Source organism: Petaurus breviceps, unplaced genomic scaffold (genome assembly GCF_028583685.1).
Source record: "Petaurus breviceps papuanus isolate PSGF00001 unplaced genomic scaffold, PetGlider_PUasm1.0 138, whole genome shotgun sequence".
NCBI lineage: Eukaryota > Metazoa > Chordata > Mammalia > Diprotodontia > Petauridae > Petaurus > Petaurus breviceps.
In genome coordinates, this window is record NW_027185694.1 from 30,630,441 (window position 1) to 30,653,685 (window position 23,245).

At 42.6% G+C, this 23,245-nt stretch overlaps 1 protein-coding gene across 6 annotated transcripts in view; it reads left to right on the plus strand.

Annotated features, from left to right (window-relative positions):
• Window positions 1-22,668, plus strand: part of ATXN2L (ataxin 2 like) — a 23,805-nt gene extending 1,137 nt beyond the window's left edge. Inside the window, exons 2-24 of one of the 6 annotated variants that reach the window (XM_069063893.1) lie at window positions 663-699; window positions 864-920; window positions 999-1,070; window positions 1,495-1,645; window positions 2,054-2,178; window positions 2,391-2,482; window positions 2,678-2,878; window positions 3,173-3,354; window positions 3,487-3,594; window positions 3,920-4,111; window positions 4,225-4,296; window positions 4,583-4,653; window positions 4,872-5,176; window positions 5,308-5,377; window positions 5,592-5,738; window positions 5,889-5,961; window positions 6,138-6,325; window positions 6,507-6,636; window positions 6,737-6,858; window positions 7,066-7,278; window positions 7,650-7,839; window positions 19,887-19,961; window positions 22,093-22,668. In XM_069063893.1, the coding sequence (XP_068919994.1) occupies window positions 663-699; window positions 864-920; window positions 999-1,070; window positions 1,495-1,645; window positions 2,054-2,178; window positions 2,391-2,482; window positions 2,678-2,878; window positions 3,173-3,354; window positions 3,487-3,594; window positions 3,920-4,111; window positions 4,225-4,296; window positions 4,583-4,653; window positions 4,872-5,176; window positions 5,308-5,377; window positions 5,592-5,738; window positions 5,889-5,961; window positions 6,138-6,325; window positions 6,507-6,636; window positions 6,737-6,858; window positions 7,066-7,278; window positions 7,650-7,839; window positions 19,887-19,924 (2,836 nt within the window). In that variant the 3' untranslated portion in view covers window positions 19,925-19,961; window positions 22,093-22,668. Of the gene's footprint in view, window positions 94-662; window positions 700-863; window positions 921-998; window positions 1,071-1,494; window positions 1,646-2,053; window positions 2,179-2,390; window positions 2,483-2,677; window positions 2,879-3,172; window positions 3,355-3,486; window positions 3,595-3,919; window positions 4,112-4,224; window positions 4,297-4,582; window positions 4,654-4,871; window positions 5,177-5,307; window positions 5,378-5,591; window positions 5,739-5,888; window positions 5,962-6,137; window positions 6,326-6,506; window positions 6,637-6,736; window positions 6,859-7,065; window positions 7,279-7,649; window positions 7,840-8,440; window positions 8,970-19,886; window positions 19,962-22,092 lie in introns of those variants that run through there. The other 5 variants (XM_069063902.1, XM_069063910.1, XM_069063867.1 and 2 more) reach the window with 5 other exon arrangements.
• Window positions 22,669-23,245: the final 577 nt, after the last annotated feature.

Consider the following 23,245-nt stretch of genomic DNA (forward strand, 5'->3'; position numbering starts at 1 on the left):
CTGCGTCTGCGCGGTCCCCTCACCCCGCCAAACGGCCCCCCTGCCCCCAACGGCCAGTTACATCAGCCTGTGAGGACCCTGGTATCAACGGCGGTTAGTTCTCCCCAGAATCGGTAATGGGGCTTTTCGTAGGGGTAGAGACAATTGTCTTCCATGGGCGATTTAGGGGGCTTGCGCATAAAGGTGCCTTTGGCTCTCTCTGTGGGGTGATGGGTTTATAGTAACTAGTCTTAGATCGGTTCCATGTGCTTGGTTTGTTCGACCGTTGGTTCCTTGTTCTTGTTGGTGTTTTAAGCCCTTAGCTGTGTTCCCTTGACTTTGGGGGAGCTACAGGAAGATTGCCTGTAAATCTCTTGTTTCACAGAACGTTTTGGACAGAGAATTAGGCCGTGGGCTTTGAAGTGAAAATAATACATTTCACTCCTGGTTCTTTACCTTTTCAAGATGAGGACAAACCTGAAGGCTATATTGATTTATAGGCTTTTATTGCCCTGTGCCTGAAAAGGCGCAGAGACATATCTTTATTTCTTTCCTCCTATAAAAGAAGTGAACCATTCTTGTCTTATGTTGGGTTAAACATTCCTGACCCTTTGTAGGTAGGGGTGTAGGAGGGAGTAGGGCAGACTTAAATAACTAAAAGTGTCTGTTGTTTTTTCTTATAGGGGACAGAGCACAGGAAAGGGACCCCCACCATCACCAGTGAGTGCCTTTCCAGTAGTTAAATTCAGGGATGTAAAAGGGTGAAGTGGGAACAGATAGGCATTGTTGGGCAAAAGAAATGTCAGAAAGGTGGGGGTAGGGTAAGATACCTGATATGTGTCTTCCCCTTCCTTATTAATCTGTCACCTTCATGTTATTTTCAGGTATTTGAGGGTGTCTACAATAATTCTAGGATGCTACACTTCCTTACTGCTGTTGTGGTATGTACTTGTCTTCTAAAGTAGTTCAGTGGGGACTTTAGATAAATCTAAGTTTTTAATTGTTGCTCCTTCTGCCAGGGTTCCACTTGTGATGTAAAGGTGAAAAATGGTACCACATATGAAGGTATCTTCAAGACTCTAAGTTCAAAAGTAAGTATTCATCAACCTGGCTTGGAATTTGGAAATAGTTGGAAAGGGAGGTATGTGGGAGAGGCAGTGTAGTCAGTCTTTAAAACTGTACCATTCTACACAGATCCTTCCCAGCCTAGCATTGCTTGTTATAATTGTTTTATATTTCATCACAATAAAGACTGTAGCTTTGAAAAAATATTAATGTTGGGCAGGTCTGCATTTTTATATTTTCTCTAGCCTAGTTTCTTTTCGTAGTTAAGGTTATGTAAAGTATATGGTTGGTATTAGGAAGGAATTGGGAGTTAGGAAGTATAATAGGAAATTTTTGGGAAGGAGATAGAAAGGGTGGAATACCATAGCAAGTTCCATACTTTTGGGGAAATTTCAGGCTGGATTTACCTTCTCTAGTGTTGACCTGGGGCCTTGGGGGTGGGTCTTGCAGTTTGAACTAGCGGTGGATGCAGTTCATAGAAAGGCTTCTGAGCCAGCAGGTGGTCCCCGTCGAGAGGATATCGTGGATACCATGGTGTTTAAGCCAAGTGATGTGATGATGGTTCACTTCCGAAATGTTGACTTCAATTATGCCACTAAGGGTAATAACATGTTTTGGAATTTCTTTGTGTGTTGGGAGGAGAGGGGAATGTTTCCTACCTTCTATTTTCTGCTGCCCAAAGTGGCAGCATGAGCGAATATTTTTCTCTTTTTTTTTCTGAGTTCTCTTTTCTTTGGGCCTATTCAAGAATAAGGTTATGGAGCAGCTATTCAGTGGACAGAGCACTGGCCCTCGAGTTAAGAGGACCTAAGTTCAAATCAGGCCTGTGTGGTCCTGAGCAAGTCACTTAACCCCAATTGTTTTCCCATCCCCCCAAAAAAGAAGAGTGGAGTTGTGTTGAGGTTTTAGCTTTCCCAGATTTGGCATCCCCATTTTGCCCTTTATTTTGAGAGGTAAAAAGAAGTCTATGAGACCTCATGTAATTTTTTATCTCAAATTCTCCCCACAGACAAATTCACAGACTCTGCCATTGCCATGAACTCAAAAGTGAATGGTGAACACAAGGAAAAGGTGCTACAGCGCTGGGAAGGGGGTGATGGCAACAGTGATGACTATGACCTTGAATCTGATATGGTACAATATATCTTTTGAGGGCTTCTATAGTCAGAGGGTCAGGGAGCCCACATGGTAGGGTTGTGGGTTGGTGGGCATATTATGTCAGTTTGGGTTTAAAGTTGATTTAAGATGATATCTGTAGAAAGAGTTTCTTTCTTAAAGTTTAATGGTCTTATTTTTTCCCTTTTCTTCTTCCTTAATATGTTTTCTTTCCCTTGTTCCTATTGTAGTCTAACGGATGGGACCCCAATGAAATGTTCAAGTTCAATGAGGAAAATTATGGAGTAAAAACAACTTATGACAGTAGCCTCTCTTCTTATACGTGAGTTTCTGAACACCTTCCAGAGGTAGAAATAGGAGGTAGGGCAACTACTGAGGTGGCAAAACAGACTCTGTCCAAAGGGGTAGAAACCTAAACACCAGTTTTGATACTGATCTTTTCTTTTTTCCTTTTCTCTCCTGCTTCTCTTGGTCTTGTGTTGTGGTTTTGATGGGTTATGGATGGGGAATCCTCTAGGGTCCCCTTGGAGAAGGACAACTCAGAGGAGTTTCGTCAGCGGGAGCTCCGTGCAGCTCAACTGGCCCGAGAAATAGAGTCCAGTCCCCAGTACCGCTTACGTATTGCTATGGAGAATGATGACGGACGGACAGAGGAGGAGAAACATAGCTCTGTGCAGCGTCAGAGCTCGGGTCGTGATAGTCCCAGTTTAGTGTCCAGGTCAGTACATTATTAAGGACCCCAGAATTGGGTGAAGAGTTAGGAGGGTGGGACTGACTTTAGAAAATAGATGTTCTTATTAGCAGGGTTTGGCCACCATGGGAGTGAGGTTAAATACATGATCTTGCAGCAACAGATCTTAGTTGCAACAGAAATCCTTAGTGTATCAGAAAGAAAATTAGAAAAAAAGAGTTAGATAAAAGCCTTAGTGAAGTGATTTAGGGAAACAACCCCTCAGTGGTTTTTGTGTTTGGTTTTGTTTTTTTGTTAACTTCATTTGCTTCCTTTTCCTAGGGAAGGGAAGTATATTCCTCTGCCCCAGAGAATGCGGGAAGGAGGCCCCCGAGGAGGAGTTCGATGCAGTAGTTCCAGGGGAGGTCGTCCTGGCATTGGTTCCTTACCCCCTCGGGGTGGCCCCCACCACCCTGACAACAGTGGTCCCAGTCCTGGTCCTGAGCCCCGTGGCATCAATGGAGGTGAGCTGGGATTGTGGAGGGGAAAGGGGAATGGAGAAAGTAGTACTGGAATGAGGCCAAAAGAGTAATGTTAGTGATATTCCTTAGCAGCTCCATTTGCCCTTTTTGCTAGATCATTTTTCTTACCTTTAGGTCCTTCCCGCATGTCCCCAAAAGCCCAGAGGCCCCTTAGAGGTGCAAAGACTATGTCTTCCCCTAGCAGCCGGCCTCCTGGAGAAACTTCTGTCCCACCTCCGACAGGTAAGACTTCTGAAATGTGATATGTGAGGAAATAAAAATTACATTGAAAGAAAGAGGAGAATAAATTGTGGAAAAGTGTCCATGGATGGGATTAAAGAGAAATGTGTGGGAAGAATGCTAGCAAAGCATTGGGAAGGGAGGATAGAATAATAAGGAATTCTCCTTTCTTGGGATGAGTATTTATGAGGCTCTGGGTCTCGGTGCCTGGGAATAAATATTTGTAACTTGCCCATATGTGCTTACTTAATATTCAGTTGAATTAAGTGTATAAATCTATTGTTTAACTTGGTGACTACAAAAAAACATTTTGCCCCTGTTCTGGTAGTTGGTCGGATGTACCCCCCTCGTTCCCCTAAGTCAGCTGCTCCTGCCCCAGCCTCAGCTTCCTGTCCTGAGCCACCTGTAGGCTCTGCAGTTCCCACCTCTACAGCCTCCATTCCTCCAGTTTCGTCAGTTATGGAACCTGGAGCTGGTCCCATTTCCCCAACCTCCCCAAAGGTTACAGCTCCTAATGATGGTAAGGGGGATGGTGGGAGTCTAAGGGACAAGAAAAGGGCAAGACTTAGTTGGTCCTTGGTTGGGTCTTATAATGTATATCTTTTTTTTTTTTTAATTTTTCTTTGCACTAAGGAAAAGAATTACCCCAGAAGGAACCTGGGAGAACTCTGGAGCCACCAGAGCTAGCCCGAATAGCTGGGAAAGGTGAAGATTAGTTTCTGCCTCCTCATCTTTGAACATTAGGTGTCTTTTTTCTCATCCTTGAATGTTAGGTGACTTTTTTTTCCCAGTGTATTTTAAGAAGAATAATGGGGAAGGCATGAGAGAGCTATTAAGGATTCCATTCCAATATTTATTACGTTCCTTTAATATTCCTTCTGTTTTGTTTTTCACCCCCTAGTTTCTTCACTTAAGGCCATATTTAGCTATTCAAGGAAGGGGATATATTTCCCTATGATATCTTACTCACTTTTCCATTGTCCACCCATAGCCCCTGGCCTTCAGAATGAACAAAAACGTTATCAGTTGGAAGAACTGAAGAAGTTTGGGGCTCAGTTTAAGGTGAGGATTGGGAGAATTAGGGGAATGAGTTGTGAAATGTGGACAGGGCAAAGAGATTTTGGAGGCTGAAACTACAAATGAGGAATGTGAAAAGACAAATAGGACAAAAAAGGTTGAGAGGATAAAGTAGAGATGATTTTGAGGAGAATTTAGAAACAGGAGTTGGGGTAGAACAGTGAACACACAAAGTTCTTTAAGATGTGTCTTTTTATTTGCAGCTCCAGTCCAGCAGTTCTCCTGAGACCAGTCTGGACCCTTTCTCCCCCCGGGGACCCAAAGACGGTGGGGTGGAAGCCAAAGGAAAGGAAAAGGAGGTGGAGGGTCTTCTGGCTCCAGAGCCCCTGGTGTCCTCTGGCTCCTCCAAAACAGAATCTCCACCTGATAAGGAGGAAAAACTGTCCCTCCCCTCAACAGGAGGGGCTGAGGGACCTGAGCAATCCCAGACACCTCGACAGAACCAAATGGGCAGTCCTTCTGGGGGCATCAGCAAGGGGGATGACAAGGAAGAGGGACCTGTCACTGAGTAAGTGGGGTGGGGACCTAGGATAACATGCTTGGGAAAGGGGAGAGAAGGAAGGAATCCAGGAAGAATGCAGGAAGATGGGGATATTAAGCCAGTAAGAGACTGTCATTAACCTTATGTTTCTCTCGTAGTCAAGTGAAGAAGTCGACACTGAACCCCAATGCCAAGGAGTTTAACCCTTCAAAGCCTCTGTTGTCTGTGGTAAGAATGGGGCAGAAAAAAGAAGAGATTTTTGAGAGCTGAGAGAAGACAGGGATAAAAAATTATCTGATGGGCAAGGGGTGGGGGGTCAGCAGCAGTTTACAACATTTATTCCTTACCTGGAAGTAGGCAGTGTTGAAAAGGGACAAAGGGGGCATATCTAGGGGAAGTGTATTATCTTCTCTTAACTCCCCTCCCCTTTTGTTTGTCATAGAACAAGTCAACCAGCACCCCAACTTCCCCAGGTCCCCGGACTCATTCAACTCCTTCAATCCCAGTGCTGACAGCAGGCCAGAGTGGGATGTATAGCCCCCAGTACATCTCCTATATACCTCAGATCCACATGGGGCCAGCTGTACAGGTGAGAAGTAAAAAGGGGGTTGGGGAGGAGAGGAAACATGGTACGTGACCCTCAGGATTTATCACTGCTGCCTGAGAAGAAAGGACCTGAACAGTTCTGATTGGATGATTTACGAGGGAATCACAGCTCTGGTCCTTTTGATCTTTCCAGGCTCCTCAGATGTATCCATACCCTGTATCTAACTCTGTGCCTGGTCAGCAGGGCAAGTACCGGGGAGCTAAAGGTAAGAGCAGGAGAATAGATGTCCGAACCATGCAGCAGCATATGAGTTGTCCTCGTGGGATTAGGGGATATTGGGTCATTAATTGGTGGTGAATTAGAAATACTCCATCCATCTTCAACTCTCACTCTCTTTCCCTATTAACTTGAGCCTAAGCTTATCTCCCATCTCATCTACAGGTTCCTTGCCCCCACAACGCTCAGACCAGCACCAACCAGCCTCAGCACCCCCTATTATGCAGGCGGCAGCAGCTGCAGGGCCCCCTTTGGTGGCAGCCACACCATACTCTTCCTATATCTCCTACAATCCCCAGCAGTTCCCAGGCCAGCCCACCATGATGCAGCCCATGGCCCATTATCCCTCACAGGTAATTAGGGATGGGACCAATATAAGAGAATATCCTTAGGTTCTTCCACCCTACTCTTTGCTCTCCAGGATTGGGGTGTGTGATAAGATCACATGCAAACTGGCATTTGTCAGAGGCATAGAAAGTATCAGAAAGGAAAAATGGGCCTTCCCTTAGACTCCCTTCTTTTCCTGTCCTCTAGCCTGTCTTTGCCCCAATGCTTCAGAGTAACCCAAGGATGCTGACGTCGGGCAGCCACCCCCAGGCTATCGTCTCATCTTCTACTCCTCAATACCCTCCAGCAGAGCAGCCCACTCCCCAAGCCCTTTATGGTAAGTCCTTTAAATTTTTTTATTCTTTGTCCTGAAATAAGCTCCCTGCCCTTTTCATGCATTCTTTCTGCTGATTCTCTCTCCCTCTTTCCTGCTGTAGCCACCGTTCACCAGTCCTATCCACACCATGCCACGCAGCTCCATGCCCACCAGCCGCAGCCAGCTACCACCCCTACTGGGAGCCAGCCGCAGTCCCAGCATGCGGCCCCCAGCCCTGTCCAGGTGCCTGACGTGGGAGACGAATAAGAGTTGAGGCAAAATACTTGGGTTATAAAATAATAGGGGTAGAACTGGGGAGAAAGAGAGATGGAGAATGGCTGTACCATCAGAAGGAATTTAGGATTTGAGATGGCACAAAGTAGAGCTAGGTGTGGAAGTAGTTTGCTACTTGCCTGGCTTTGGAACTTATCCTCTTTCTTTTTCTAACAGCATCAGGCAGGGCAGCCGCCACACTTGGGTAGTGGGCAGCCACAACAGAACTTGTACCATCCAGGTGCCTTAACAGGCACACCACCGTCTCTGCCACCGGGACCCTCTGCCCAGTCCCCTCAAAGCAGCTTCCCTCAACCAGCTGCAGTCTATGCCATCCATGCCCACCAGCAGCTACCCCACGGCTTCACCAATATGGCCCATGTCACCCAGGTAACTATTCCAAAATAACACTTTGTAGATTCATCCTCTAGTATATTTACACTATAGGACTTGATTATTTTGGCCACCAGAGTAGTTCTCTTAACCTTTTTGAATGTCCTACTAAGTCTTCCCTCTCCTATGATTTTTAATGTGACCCACATTATTTAGGCCATGATAGTCATTCCCAAGTCATAAATTTCTTTTCCAAATTTGTCTTCTCTGAATAGCCTTTGTTAATAATGTGTTCTCATCTCTCCTGTTTTGGAGTGGAAAAACAAACCCACAGGAATCTTTTTCCTCTGATAATGATTTGTAGTGGCTATCTAAGAGAGTTTTTCTGTGTTACTTGTTAAGTCCTCACATCTGCTTCTTTTCTGAAGGCCCATGTCCAGACTGGAATCACAGCAGCCCCACCCCCTCATCCTGGGGCTCCCCACCCACCCCAGGTGATGCTGCTGCACCCACCCCAGAGCCATGGGGGTCCACCTCAGGGGGGTGTGCCCCAGAGTGGTGTGCCTGCTCTTTCTGCTTCCACACCTTCACCTTACACCTACATCGGACACCACCAAGGTGAGCAGACAGGCCATGTTTACCTGCCTTTCCGGGAAGGGAGGGATAAATATATAAGAGGGGGGGAGGTAGATGGAAGGATTCATGAAATCCTGTTGAGTGAGGGAATTTGGCAAGGAGGATTTTAGGCTGGTGGCAAGAAAGAACTGTGGGACTGAATGGGAGTCAGAAGGGACTGCCTGATAGATTTGCCAGTATGCTGCATCTGGTCTGCAAAAGGTTTTAATGTTGTTTGTAGGCCATAGCTGTTGCCTGAATTTGATTAGTTTGTCACTCCATTCTTTTGCACTCTGTCCTTGAACTTGTAACTTAATAACCTGACTTGTGGCTTATTAAGCTGTGGTTAGCTGTAGTAGCTTGCCAATTAGGAAGGGTTAAGACAGGAATGAGACTGATAAGGTGGGAGTGAGAGCCTGTGAGAAATGAAAAGTAACTTGAGAAACAGGCATGTGCTTTGAAAGGGCTGGTTAACATTGGACTTGTGGTTGTTGTTTTTACATAAATGTGGCCTCCTCCTTTAAAGAAGTTGGACAGCACTGGACTAGGGGATAGATGGCTAGGTTCTAATGTTCCTGATCTCTTCTCTTTCCCCTTCAACCAGTTCAATCTCATCCCTCCCAGCAGCTCCCCTTCCACCCCCCGGGGAACTGAAGATGGTCCTGGCCGTCACTTGAGAGACTTCTTTGAGTGGAGGGAGGAGTGACCTATGTCTCTTCCCCCAGCAGCTCGGACCAGTTCTCTAGCCCTCCACTCCCCTCCCCAGCCCACCCCCACAGGGGGAGTAGGGAACTCCTACCAAGCACCTTGAGTTGGGGTAGGAGGCGGGATGGGGGGAGGGACCTTAAGGCGGGGCCAGGGTCCAGAGGGAGTGGAGGGTTCCTGCTTGGCCCATCCTTCTTCCTACCCCTCCCTTTCATTCCCTCCCATCCCCGCTGGAGACGGAAGATCTTTTATTTTCTATTATTTATAACCTCAGACTTGGGCTCCCCTACCCTTCTTTCCCATTAACCTGAGACAGACACATAGACAGATGCCCCACAAGGATGGTTGACAAGGACTTTTACTTTTTATTACATAAAAATATTTAAAAAAAAAACCAGAAAAAAAAATAAAATTTTAAACTAACTCAACATGCCTGGAATTCCCTCTCTGGGGAAAAGGACAAAGGTACAACCCTAGTCTGTCACAAGACCAGGGCATCAAGGAAATACAGAGGTAAGAGATTGGGGGCCAAAGTACTTAAGTTGAGGGGAAGGGGCAAATGTGCTGTCACTGCTAAGTTTTTGTCTGCTATTTCCTTGGTCTGATCCTCCTGTGTGTGTATCTCTTTCTCCCTCCCTAAAACAGAAGCAGGGTGGTATAGTGAAGCAGTACTGGAGTATAAACTCGATTGTGACCGATGGCAGTCATTTAACCTTTCTGGCCCTTAGTTTCATCATCTGTAAAATGATTTTTTGGGGGGTGGGTGTCAAACTGGATAAGCTTAAGGGTCTCTTTCAGTTTATAATTCAAAATCTTGAGCTGCACTCCAAATGAAAGAATTGTCTCTTTTTTCTTGGACTGCTAGCTAGAGTAAAGAGAACCAGCCTATATGTTGTGGCTCTTGGCAAGGGCGACCATTTGTTCTAATCCTGTATGATTAGATTGTGAGGGTGTAAGTCACCAGTTTAAAATTGTTTAATTTCTCATTTATGTCCTGAATGTCTAATGGAGTCTAGGGTTCAAGAGGCCTGATCTAGTCTCAGCCTGGGGTGGGCAAGCTTATTCTCGTTTCCATCATTAATAAAAAGGTAGTAATTGGTTTGTGGATCAAATAAGATCATATGTGAAATATTTTGAGATTTGAATTATTGCCATAATTCATATATTTTGAGTATGGGAAGTAAGATTCGGAAGGAGCTGGTAAGGAGTCATGGGTAAAAGGGGAGTGGATGTTGCTTTTAGAGTAAACACTAACTGTTATGAAGATGTGTCAGGTATTTCATGGCATTTCTTTGGCACAAGGATGAAAACATAGCTAGACACAGGTTTTTGCTCTATTAAGGAGAGAATCTAGTTTTGGATATTGCATTTTTTTGTTGTTACCATGATTGCTTACTTCAGGAAATGAAAGCAGATGGCTGTGTAAACCTACTCTCATTCTCTTGATAATATTCCAGAAAGCTACTCTAGGAAATTTGGGAAATCTTGCCTGGCATCATGGCACTCACCTGCAGTAACTACTATCAGGGATGCTGAGGCTGGTGGATCATTTGAGCTTGGGAATTCTCAGCTGCAGTAGAGTTAAAGCTGATCAGGCATCCAAACTAAGTTCCATACCAATATTGGTGAGCTTCTGAGAACGCAGGGCTGACCAGACTGGCTAAAGTGGGGTAAATCAACAGGTCCAGCCTTCCATGTCACTCAGCAGTGGGATTGGACCCCATGAGTGACCATTATACTTCTGGGTGAGATAGGGAGACTAGCCTCCTAAAAAAATACGTTATAGTCATTTAATGGTTCGTTTTCCTGTCTTTCTACATCCATGGGGAATTTCTTTTAAAACATCCTTGATAAGAATTTGTCAATCATGTTTCTTCTCTGTGCTCGTTTTAAATAATGGGACCTGAGAGTGCAATAAGGCAGCCCTCTTCCTCTTGCCCCCTTGCGTTGTTGGACTACTCGTTAGAAGTTTCTGTCTTAGTATGTGAATCTATTAGCTCATAAATTTGTAAGTTACCTCCAGTGATCCAGGTTGCAATCCATCTGCTTGATGTGTGTCTTGTCCTTGTCCTTCCATAAGTTTAGCACAAAAGAATACACAACCCAGTGTCCTGGAAGTCTTTCTTGCTTTCTTTTGACCAGACAAAGATAACAGTAGAGCACTCTACCTTCCTGCCTCAATATGTACACATCTCTTCTTCCTGTTTATTTGATGACATTTTTATGCCTATTCTTTTTTTTGAAGTTCCTTATTAGTTATGTATTACAATTTGCTCATACCATCATCTTTGTGACATTTCATTTTTGTTCAGCCTCTCACTGACAAGACAGCAACATTTAGCAATAAGTTGGTATTCAAAATGATTTGTCTTTGTTTCTGTAATTAAATTTGATGCTCATTTGGGGAAGTTTCCAGAAGGTAAATTCCATGTGCTGTTCTCCCCCTAATTCAACTCTGGGGTCAACTTGTCTGTCTGTAATGTACTGATGCACAAGTGCTAGGTTGTACAGCCAAGTGCATACTCTGCATAATCTGGATAAGACAGTCTACATCCACTGTAGTCTTTGTTGAATAGATGGTATCAAAACCGTATCCTTGGGTGGTTATAAATTTCTTCCAGAGCCTCTTCAGTTTTCTAGGGTTTAATGCAACCAATATAATGTCATTCTTTTTTTTTTTTTTAAGATAGAATCTTTTTTTGGGCGGGGGGGAATGGCAGTTGGGTTTAAGCAACTTGCCCAAGGTCACATGGCTAGTTTTTGTGTTGTGTCTGAGGTTGGATTTGAACTCAGGTCTTCCTGACTCCAGGGCTGGTGCTCTATTTACTGCACCACATAGCCGCCCCTATAATGTCATTCTTAAGGAAAGCATTTGGATGACCTAACTATCCACATCAAACCTCTCTTCAATTTGGACTCTAAAGGAGAATATATTTGATAAGTATGTATTTCCCCATTTTATCCCTTGCCTAACATTTATAATCAGAGAATAGTGCAACAAGATTGTTATAATTTAAAAAGTAATAACCATAATCATTAGGGAATTTTAAATTTTGGTGTATGGGTTGGCAGAAATGAATTCTGGAAGAGTATTCTAGTTTTTAGTCAGCAAAGTGCAGTGGGATCTTACATTACTACATCTTTCAGTTGTGAAATGAATTTTACTTATAAAACTGCTCATTTCATATGCATTCTCATTTTGGATGCCTTCATTTTGTAGAGATGGGAGAGCAGGCATAATATGGTCACTGGTTTGATGGTGTTGTGGGTTTTTTTTTTATTTTGTATTAATAAAGTCTGAGATTTCCTTCATCTTTGATATCTCCTCTCCATCATATACCTTGTATATAGATCCCTCCACACCCTTACAGTTATATGTCCCCTCTAGCATACATAGGTTCATTCTGGCTGTTTTCTCCATCTTGGTTCTCTGTATAGTTTGGACATAAGCTTTTAAGTGCTATTTTCCTTCTGTGAACAATGTTCCATCTTGGGAATGTGATGTCAGGGTCCAAGTATTGGTGGTTCCAGTGTCCTTGGTGGGGCAAAATTTGTTACAATATTTTCACATCTTTTTTCATTTTTCTTCTGATTGTTGTTCTCATTACATTTTCTTCCTTAAATACTCTTGGGATGACTTGGCTTACTTGGATCTCTTGCAAAGCTTTCTTTAAATAGGTTTCTTCTCTCTCAGCTTTGAGAGAAAATAGTGTTCATAATCATCCATCATTATTCTTAACAGTTTTGCCTTTGGATGATTTCTTGGCAAGTAAAATGCTTGATGATTAAGTGATTTTCTGGGCTCTTTTGGTAATTTACATTGATTAAACTTTTGCATTATAATTGGTGTCAATATTATTTCTAATGCCTATTTCCCCTTTTTGGTCAATTGTTTGTTAAAAATAGTTCAGGATCGAATCATTTACATTGTTTGCCATCTCTTTTTTCCCCATTATTCATTTTGCTTTTTACTAATTCTTTACTAGATATAGAATATGAGTTCTATGAGAGCAGAGACTTTAAATTGTCTTAATTCTCAATACTGGTGACAGTGCCTACCATAGTAGGCACTTAGTGATTGATTGCTCCTGTTCTTTCAGCTAAGTCACTTTGCTTTTCTGGGCGTCAATTTCCTTATTTGTAAAATGGAAATAATTATACTCCATCTGGTCATTGTAAGGAAAAGGACTCTGGAAGCCTTAAAGGGCAGTATAGCTAGCAATTGGAACAGAGTGATTGTTCAGTCAATCACATTTATTGAGCATCTGTGCTGTAGAGGAAGATACAGTGAAGTTAGAACAAACAGTCCTGCCCTCAAGGTGCTTGCTTACATTTTAACTGCCTTCATCAAACTAGAGGTTGCATGGAGTAAGTGGTCAGAGGGCCAACCTCAAAGTCAGAAAAACTTTTGAGTTCAAAAACTTTTATTTCTGACACATGCTGACTGAAGAAGTAAATCACTTAAACTCCAGTAGAAACATGAGTTAGAAAACCACAAGTTAACATTCTGTTGGAATGTAATTTTTTTATTTTGTTAAAAACCTTTCCCACTTACATTTTCATCTGGTTCTGGCACTAAGGGGTTTGGGCTGATAGTTGGACAACTTTAGGCACTTCTCTTGTAAAACATCTAAGTTACAGAGAAGGTATTAGTCTGCCCTGGTAGAGGAAGTTATTCCTCACCAAGAATTTCTCTGTGCCAGAAAAAAAAAAATCACAGGTCCAGTACTTCCCAAAAGTTGTATAGCAGTGCCTTCCTCCAACCTTCTAGTGGGAGTATTTTTTAAAAATACAGTTCTAAGACTTGAAATTCATCTGACTTGATTTGTCCCATTCTAACCAATTAATTTGGATCCCACTTCTGCCATTCCCCTTTCAGTTTTTATGTCATCTATGAATTTGTTCCTCATTTAAAAAAATCATCCCTGAATGTATCCCTACTCAAGAAGCCATCCTTTGTAACATTTTTTAAGTTCAGCTAAATCACAAATCCATCATGTCTGACTGTATATGTGATATTCCATAGCTGTGGATCTCAACCATTAGTGTTTAAAGTTTTGCTCTTTCCATTTATAGTTTAGTCATTATGTGTGTCATTTTTATGGTTCTGCTTGCTTTATTGCATCGGTTTATATCTTACATTTCCTGAATTTATTTCTCATGTTACAGTAATATTTTGTTACATTCATATGTTACAATTTAATTTACTTAATTTCTACCTTGCTACAACAAAAGGTGCTGCTGTGAATTACTTTGTTTGAGTTAACTGATCTTTTATCTTTGATTTCCATGTGGTATATGCCTTACCAATTGGATCTTTGGGGTGAAAAGGTGTGACCATCTTAACATTATTCCAAATTCAGTCCCCTCATTTTTAAGAATGAGGAAACCCCGGGGCAGCCAGGTAGCACAGTGAGTAAGAGCAACGGCCCCACAGTCGGGATGACCTGGGATCGAATCTGGGCTCAGACACTTAGCACCCACCCAGAAATACCTGGCCATGTAACCTTGAGCAAGTTACTTAACCCCAATTGCTTAAAAAAAACAAGAATGAGGAAACTGGGTCAGAAAAGTTCAGTACTTTATCTAAAAGTATGGCCTTGTTGCCATTAAAAATTGAGTATTCTTTTCAATCAGATAATCATTTATAGTGCCCACTGTGTGGTAGGCACTAGGAATACAAAGACAAAAGAAATCAAACAGTTCCCACTCTCGAGCATTTAGAGGACACACCTATTACATATACATGTGTGTTTATAAATATATACAAAATAAATACAAAGCAGTTTTAAGTGAAGGGAGAGAAAGAAGTATTAAAGGGTCTTATGTAGCAGGTGATACCTGAGCCAAGCTTTGAATGTAAACTAGAAATTCTGAGAAGCAGGAATATGAAGAATATGAAGTGCATTGCAGGAATGAGGGACAAGCTTGTGTAAAACCCAGAAATAAGAGAATATGTCATGAGTGAGAAATATCAAGGCGGCCAATTTGAGCTCAGGAGTGACATGCTTGACCAGTGTTTTTAAAATATCACTGGTAGCTTGTGTGGAGGCAGGGAATCCAATTGGGAAACTATTTTTAAAAGCCCAGGTAAGAGGTGATGAGGAGGGAGTGATTAGATATGAGTTAGTTAATAAGGAAGATGGGTTGTAAATGTAGGTGACTAAAAGGTTCTTGGTCTTCACAGAAATAGGGAGGTTTGGAGTAGTGTACACACGGATATTGGGTATACAAATCTAGGAGTTATTCTTTATAGATATTTAAACGAACTGGAGTGGGGGGGGGGGTAGAGCAGAGAAAGTGCCCAGGACAACGTTTTAGGGGTATACCCACAATTAGGTGACATGATATGGATGATCAGGCAAAGGAGATGGATTGACTAAACAGGAAAGCAGAACCAGGAAAACTAGGTGAGGAGAGACTATCTGGAAGGAAACAATGCACTGAGAGGTCAAAAAGAATTGAAGAGAACAATTCATTTGACAGAAGATGACACAAGTCAGACTTGCAGGGGGTTAGAGAATGGGGGGAAAAGGGTAAGAACAGACAACTTTTAATATTTTTCTTTTCGTTGTGCTTCTATTTGAGTTAGCCCATGCGAGTGTAATTACTAAAAGTCATCTTTCTGAAAATGGTGTCCTAGGATAGGCATCATATGTAATTCCAAAAATTGTAGACTCCCATGTTCTCACAAAGACTAGTTTGTTCCCAAGACTTTTCGCCAAGTGAACCAAGAGATAAAACTTTTAGAAGTCTGGTAATCTAAACCTAATAACTTTTCAAATCTCTCCCTCATCTCCCCCCCCTTCTTAATAAAGCAAAAATAGGATGTAGGTAGTTCTAACATGTTCTCTTATACCATATGCTCCAAGTGGTATACCCATTCCTTCCTTGTTCATACTTGTAATGGTTTTGAAAGCCTAGCTTGTGATTCCATGGTCAGCTTTAAGAGAAAGACAGTGGTTGGAGTGGAATGCACACGTTCAAGGATTGTGACTGTTGCTTTGGCATAAGTTCTTTTTTGTTGTTGTTCAGTAGAAACCTCAAATGCACACCTTATATGGATAATACAATAACTTTGGAATCATGAAAATTTCAGGTAACTCCTAGAGTCAGAAAAGGCCTTCAGGATATTGGATAAACTTAAGAGAAAACCCATAAATGAGAATTACAAAGAAGGAAGTGGTTGGTTGGATAGTGATCTAAATAGCCATAAATAAAATGACCACTTTACCACTACAAGTTGGCTATATCCATCCCATCTACCTCCCAGTATATCCTATTGGGATGGCAGGAAAGATTTAAGGACTATTTCTCATTTCATAAATGTGAGCTGTTTGTGTTTCAAGCCAGTGTTGAGGGAAAGGGCAGTCAAGAATCCCAACGTCACAATTTCTTCTTCAGTCATATCTGATATGCTAGTAATGATGGTTGTAAAACACAATTCTTGAAGGTTCTCAGTTGTTTTAAGATTAAGGCCATCTTCAGAAATAGCCATCTCCTGGACGGGAAAATGGGAGTTAGAGCTTGAAACTGCCTTTCGATCTAATAGCCTAGGGCAAAAGTTTCCCAACCCACAACACATTGTGGAAAGGTTGGTAGAGGGAGACTCCCTATTGCCAGATACAGCCTTAATTATTAACATACATAGCATTTAACTATTCCATACCATTTGACTTGTTTTTGAACAAACAGGTTTTAGTGGTAGAAGGAATCAATCAAGAAATATTTAAGTGCCTTCTATATGCTAGGCATTAGGATAAGTGCTGAGAATGGAAAAACTAAAAGAGAAGTTCAACATTCTTCATTAAAGAAACCCAACAGATCCATTTTCTCCCATGAGAGAATGTAACTGTCATGTCTCTCCCTTGCAGAGAATGTAATCAGAAAAACAAGGAACGAAGTTAAAATCACCCTGCCCCATTACTTCTGTGTCTTCTGGAGAGGGCAAGGTGTAATTACCTCTGCTTGCAAAGGTAGTAGGAGATGGGGGGAACAAGGTTTCAGTCTGATGTGAAGAGAGAGAATGTAGGAAGAAGAGTTTTAAGTGTTGATTATGGGCTTTACCTGTGACCACAGAGCACATAATCTTCTTGTGGCCCAGAAATTCATAATCAGTTCCCTTCTTCACAGTTCCTCTCCAGAGTTCTTGTAAACACTGTACCATACCCTAGAATTGAACTAATTTAAAATGGGAGGAGTGGGAAGAGGAGATGGAAGGTCACCAAGGAAGGGCAGGAAACATGAAGGTGATACAGGGTCGCAGCAGCAGGGAAGGTGATACATGACCCGAAGTTCCTAATCAATCTTCCTAGCCCCCTCTTCATAAGATTTTGGACAATGGGTCAGGCCTGTGGTCATTCCAGCTCAGAGTTATGCAGTGTTATTGGGAGCAGTCTGACCAAGTAGGAAAGTGGTTTTCTGTGACAGCCCTCTTAAAGGTATTCCCAAACAGATTCACTCCATGAATCAGGATGAATAAAGAGCCCCAAGGAGAATGATTCCCTCAGCCTGGGGCCTTCTATGCCACCTTACCTCAAGGGCAAAGAGGGATAGAACTAATAGTGACAGGAGTCTTCTCCCCATCATAACCAAACTTAGTAAGCAGCTCCTGTATTTCTAACACTGCTAGTTCTACCACCTCATTGTCCTGGGCAGCATCTGTCTTGTTCACAAACACTACCATGTGCTCCACATCAATCTGGTGGAAGAATATTGTTCCCGTTAACAAGGTTTCCACACAAGTTTAGAAAAGAACATTTAAAATGCCATGTAGGAATGATTCTGACCCCAAGAAATCCATGTCCCACCTTAGCACTCTTTTTAAAGACTGCCTCCCTTTCCTATACTTTGCCCCACCACTCCCCTCCAAAAGTGGATTTCCAGTAAGAGATTGGCACCTGTTTGATAAGCAGCAGGTGCTTCCTTGTATGAGGAATTGGGACCATCATTGGCTGCCACCAACAAAATGCAGCCTTCCAAGTGGGGCTTCTGGAGACATAATGATAGTAGTTGAGCATGCTAATTGGCTTTCATGCCTTCCCTACTTGTTATTCCAAGTGATGTGTGTTCAGTCCTAACCTTCTCCCACTATTTCCCCCTTTTCCTAGGCTCCACATTTGAGTTTCTAACTTCTTTTTCTATGCTTTTCTTACCAGTACCCCAGATAACAACTATGACACCTCTGTATCTTCTCCAGATACAGAGCTCCTAGTTCCTTCAGCCACCTCACCTCAATGCCTGGTGTTGCCTAGGTTGTGTCCCCCTCACTTTGATATAGGATCCCAGGACAGGCATTGTAATTAGTATGTCGAATGACTCTGCTAGAACTTGGAAACAGAGGGTTGGAACCAGACAGTTGAAGGGAGGGAATGAGTCCTATAGGTGGTAAGTACATCGTCCCCTCCTGACCCAACTGCCTATGTTATTGCAGTGCCAGAAAACCTGCAGGGTTTTAACTGCATACCCACAGAGCCCAGGTAAGAAGCTGGGCTGAGCTGCTGATTCAAACTGGTTCCTAGACTCAAAAGGATAACCTGTCAGCATAGTGAACCAAATGGGATGTCTCAGGATGGCAAAGTGACGTATCAATCCAATTGGTTTTGATTTATTTCCACCCTTGGTAGGGGCCAAAGGGCACTGTATCATTTGCAAATACTGCGTAGGCAGCTCAGTGGCACAGTGGAGATAAAGCTCTGGGCCTGGAGTCTGAAAGACAATTTCAGACTCATAGAAGCTATGTGAATTTAGCCTCCTCTCTGTTTCAACCTCTCTCTGTTTCAAGTTTCCTTAACTATAAAACGGGGATAATAAGAGCGCCTACCTCACAGGGTTGTTGTGAGGATCAAATGAGATATTTGTAAAGGGCTTAGCATGTGCCTGCGTATAATTAGGTGCTTAATAAATGCCTCTTCACTTCCTTATCATTCTTGGTGATGGCTGCTGTCAGCATATTATATAGTCTAGGTATTATCCATGTGTCTACCTACATTAATGTGGGGTTTGTCCCTCACTTAAGTCTTCTTGGCTGCCATAGCAAGGGCTTCAGAATGGTAGAGGGTTTCCACCTGGAAGGGCCTCTAGAAAAAGCTGGTCATTATAGATAACAACTGAGAATAAAAGTCAGTCTCTCAATGTTCCAAACTTTACCTTTTTCTCAATTCCTCACTTTCACTGACCTTGAGGAACAGGAGCATTTCCTTAACCATTTCGAAAAATTGTGCAGCAAATGGCAGCACAAGGAAAAGGGAACCAACTGCTATAGTAAATGAGACCAGTCAACCAACAAGCATTTATTAGGCACCAATCATGAGCCATGCATTCCCCTGGACAGTGAGAGTTACCAACATCCAGTAGTGACGGTGTACCTTCCTTCCGTCCCCCCAGCACTTCTGCATTCCATGCTTCTCCCCTGCCCATCTCCTAGCCCCTCATTACCCTCCCGTCCTATGACTCTCCTTCCCAACCCCTCCCCCCACTGTGTTTTATTTTTACATCATTCGACGGGCTCCTGCCCCCTCCTTGGGTACCCAACCTTGCCTTCTGCCTCCTTGCCCTAGTAGGATCCCATCCACCCTCCTTTTCCTAAGCCGCCCCTTCCAGCCCTCTCCATCGGTTCTGCTCAATCCTGGAGTCAAGGGCACCTTCAGCTTCGCCCCCACAACGCCTTCTAACCAGCTGGGTGGTGGCGATGGGCCGCTGTTACGACAAGAAGGGGAAGGGACCATAGGAAAGGAAAGAAGGAACAAAACGTGCTCCGCTGTGGAAGTGGAAGAAAGACTACAGCCGCTGGCAGCAACGATCGCCCGCGTTGCCCGGAAGTGACGTCACGAAGGGACCGAGCAAGACTAGTTTGGCGAGGCTTCAAGGATTTCCGGCGTGGCGGGGTTCCCGTAAGAAGGGTGAAGACGAATGTTCCAGGGGACAGCCGGCTACCAGATCCCATAATGCATCTCCATGAGAGACACGGAAGTCCCGCCCCCTACCATAGCCTCATGGAATTTGTAGTCGTTTCCTGAAAACGTGTTTAAAAGGATGTGAAACAGCTGGAGGCAGGCTCGGGCTTTCACTGCGGAACAGCGCAACCTTTGAGTAGAAGGTATTTTATGCGTGAAGCAATGCCGATATCACAATGCTGTGAAAGAAGGAAAGAGTTTTGAAAACTTGGGAGAACTTCTAAGTACTTTAAGAAATGAGCCATTATTATTAAAGAATAAAGTCTGAACTCTTTGGTCAAGCCCACCATCATCTCATCCCTACAAATTTAACCTTTCCAACCCCATTTCCTACTATTCCACCTATACTTTTCAGCCCCTGACAAAATGGTTATACATCTTGTTTTCCAGCTTCCATTTCTCTATCTGGAATGTCCTCACCTAACTAACTTCATCTCTTTGAAGCAAATGTAGCTTCAGACCCAGGTAAAATTCATCTTCCTGAACCCCTTCCCCCAAATCCTCAACCAGAAGCTGAGAATTTCTCAAAGTACTTTGTATCTTCTCTGTGACTTTCAGTATAAGGACTGGACTTGTGACTTCATAGATACAGGGACCTTCTATAGGGAAACTTCCTCTACCAATGTAGGTCAGCAACATACAGCTTGAGAGAACTGCTTAGAGCAGTGAGAATTTTAAGGTCTCAGAACCATTGTGTGTCAGAGGTAGGACTTGAGCTCTAGTCTTCTTGACTCCCTGACCAACTCTATCCTCTGTCACATTGCTTCTCCTAACTCTTGCATTCATATTCAGTTTTGTATTATGGTTAGATGTGCATGGCTAATCAGAAAAATTGAGGCTGAACAAAAAAAATAAACTCCCAAAGAAGAATAACCCAGGATCAGATGTATTTACAAATAAATTCCATCAAATAACTCCAATATTCCATTAACTGTTTGCAAAACAGGAAAAAAGATTCCACCAAACTCCTTTTTTACAAAAATGGTCTTTAAAACCTAAACTGGAGGGTGATAAAGAGAAGGAAATATATTGTCAAATATCCCTAACGAATGTTAAATATTAGGAAAGAGGCTACATAATATTAAAGAGATTATACACTATGACCAAAGTGGATCAAATATAAAGAAAAAAACCACAGTTGCATGGTGTTTGATAGACCCAAAGATCTCAGTTATTGGGTAAGGACTCACTATTTGACCAAAAAATGAGAAAACTGGAAAGCAAGTTTGGCAAAAGGATCAGAGCATGAACTTTTAAAAAATTTCAAAAACTATTTCAACCTTTGTTATGTCACATTTTATACCTTTAAAACCATTATTCTGAGGTCTGTAGGCTTCCAAGAAACAAAAAAAGTCCCTGGGTTAGACAAGTACCTTATACCACATACCAAAAATGTGTATTTGTGCATGTGTACAACTCTTCCTACATCCTCTCCCCCTCCAAAAACAAATTTTTTTTACGAAGAGCCTGTCCATGTTTGTACCTGAGTCAGCACTTATCCCAAGGACTTTCACTTATGTTAGGTACTCAATGTTAAATAAATAAAAGACTTCGAAAATAGGAATCCATTATTGGACAGTTAATGCTTTTTGGGAAGATCTTTCTCATCTACCCAGGGATACAGATTGTACAGTATGTGCCTCCCCCTCCCCCAACCATGACCATGCATACTGTAGAGAGGAGCCATGTTAGACTTAACTCATCTTTGCCCAGACCTGATGGGGAAGGGGTAATCCATCATCCTATTATTCTAATTGGGATTTTCAATATATTTAAGTCAGCCTAGGAAAAAAGTTTCCCTCCCTTGGGAATTCTGGGGAAGGTCCCAAAATTACACTTCCCACTCATCATAAACCCCACCTCCATCCTCAGGGTCCACCAGAACCCCAAAATAGGGGGAGGTTGTAGCAGTGAGAAGAAACTAATGGATTTAGTTCAGGGCTTTTTTTTCCCATGTCTCTATCTTTACCAACCCTCAGGAATACAAGCATCCATCTTCTCTTTCGCCCCTTTTAGCACTTTATGATAGTGTAGGGACTTAGGTACTGCACATGAAGTCAGGAATACATGGATTTGAATCTCCCTTCTAACCTGTATGGCAGTTTACCTCTGCACCAGTTTCTTTATCTGCATAAGGAATTGTCCTAGACAGCCTCCCAGCTCTAAATTTATGATCCTATAGCTTTTTTCCTAATGATGCTAAAGAAACCAGATCACTTTTTAAAAAATTCCTTGAGCTCATCTATGGGAGAAATTTCTCCCCAGTAATGTTACCATCTACTGTCTTTCAAACCCCACACTTGTGAACCTAGAAGAAAGTGAAAACTATGAGGGCTGACTTAGGTAGTGAGTATTTGGAGGCAGAATTCTCTGCCTTGACTAGCAGGCCTCTATTTCAAGTAATCAAAGAGCCCAGGACAGAGGAAGGAGCTGCCCTTGGGAGTTTAAAAGCCTTAGGATAAATCATGTTTTTCTACTACCTCAGTAGCACCATGACTGAGGCATTTCACCTGAGTTTGTTTCCTCCCACTGTAAAAGGGGTTAATATGTTGTACCCACCTCAGGATTGCCGTAGTAACTCTTCGTTTTCTATCAGCAGCCCTGCTTGGTTTCGACTCCAAGGGAACATCATGCCTCACTCAGGATAAGCTGATCACCTGAAGTCTCACCACCATGCTGATTGAGTGACTCAGTTTTTGATACTCAACATGTTCTCAAATCCTAAAGCTGCCCCTTCCCCATTAGACTGTAAGCTCCTTGAGGGCAGGGACTGTCTTTTTCTTATTTGTAATGTCTAGGGCTTAGCACAGTGCCTAGCATATAGTAGACCCTTCATGTTCACTGAACTGTGTCAGGATCAAATTCAGTAATTTATATACAGTGCTTTACAAACCTTAAAGCACATAAATCAGTGTGGCTTACTGGACCGAAAGCCAGCCTTGGAATTTGTCTAGGGGCCTTTCAGTGTCTCTAGACAGCTCTGTAAAGCTATACTTATAAAGAGGGTGCTGATATGCTTTGGTAGAGGGAGTTTCCACATCCCAGAAGTTCTCTACACTCAAAAACCTGCAGGTCTGCTGTGCACACGTGCACACGCATATAAACAATATGAAATGTCCAACAAAATTTTAAACTCACATTCTACAAATAAAGGTCAGCCGTTTCTACATAATGGGTTTGTTTCTCCATGTATAGGAGGGAATTGATGGTTCTTCCCAAAGCTCACATTCTATGTATTAATAAGTCCCTTACTAGCAATAACACTGATTCTTATATACCACAACACACTTCTAAGGAATTTTCAAAATTACTGAAGACTAACAAATATAATTTAAGAGTAATTCTTATGCTCAGAGATGCACAGTATTGGTGAGGGAACTAGCACTGCTCCTTTAGAGGTGGCAGGGACACAAAGTGTTAACTTTGGTTTTTGCCTGAAATAATTTTGTAGTAGGGTGGCTTGGCAGCAACAGTTCTTGGTTGAGATGCCCATGCCTCTACACAATCACAAACTTGGTTCTTTCTTGCCCACTGAACTCCCATCCTAATGATAACAGCCTATTTCTATGGTATATTTTTTAAGCACTTTCCTCACAATAACTCTGTAAGGCAGGTAGCACAAATATCAGTCTCATTTTGCAAATAAAGAAATGAGCCAACTGGGACTAAAAACCAAGGACTTAGCTCTGCCATACTGTTAATGACAATATGTCCCTGACATCAACACTAGAGGTCACTGTAAAATCCCC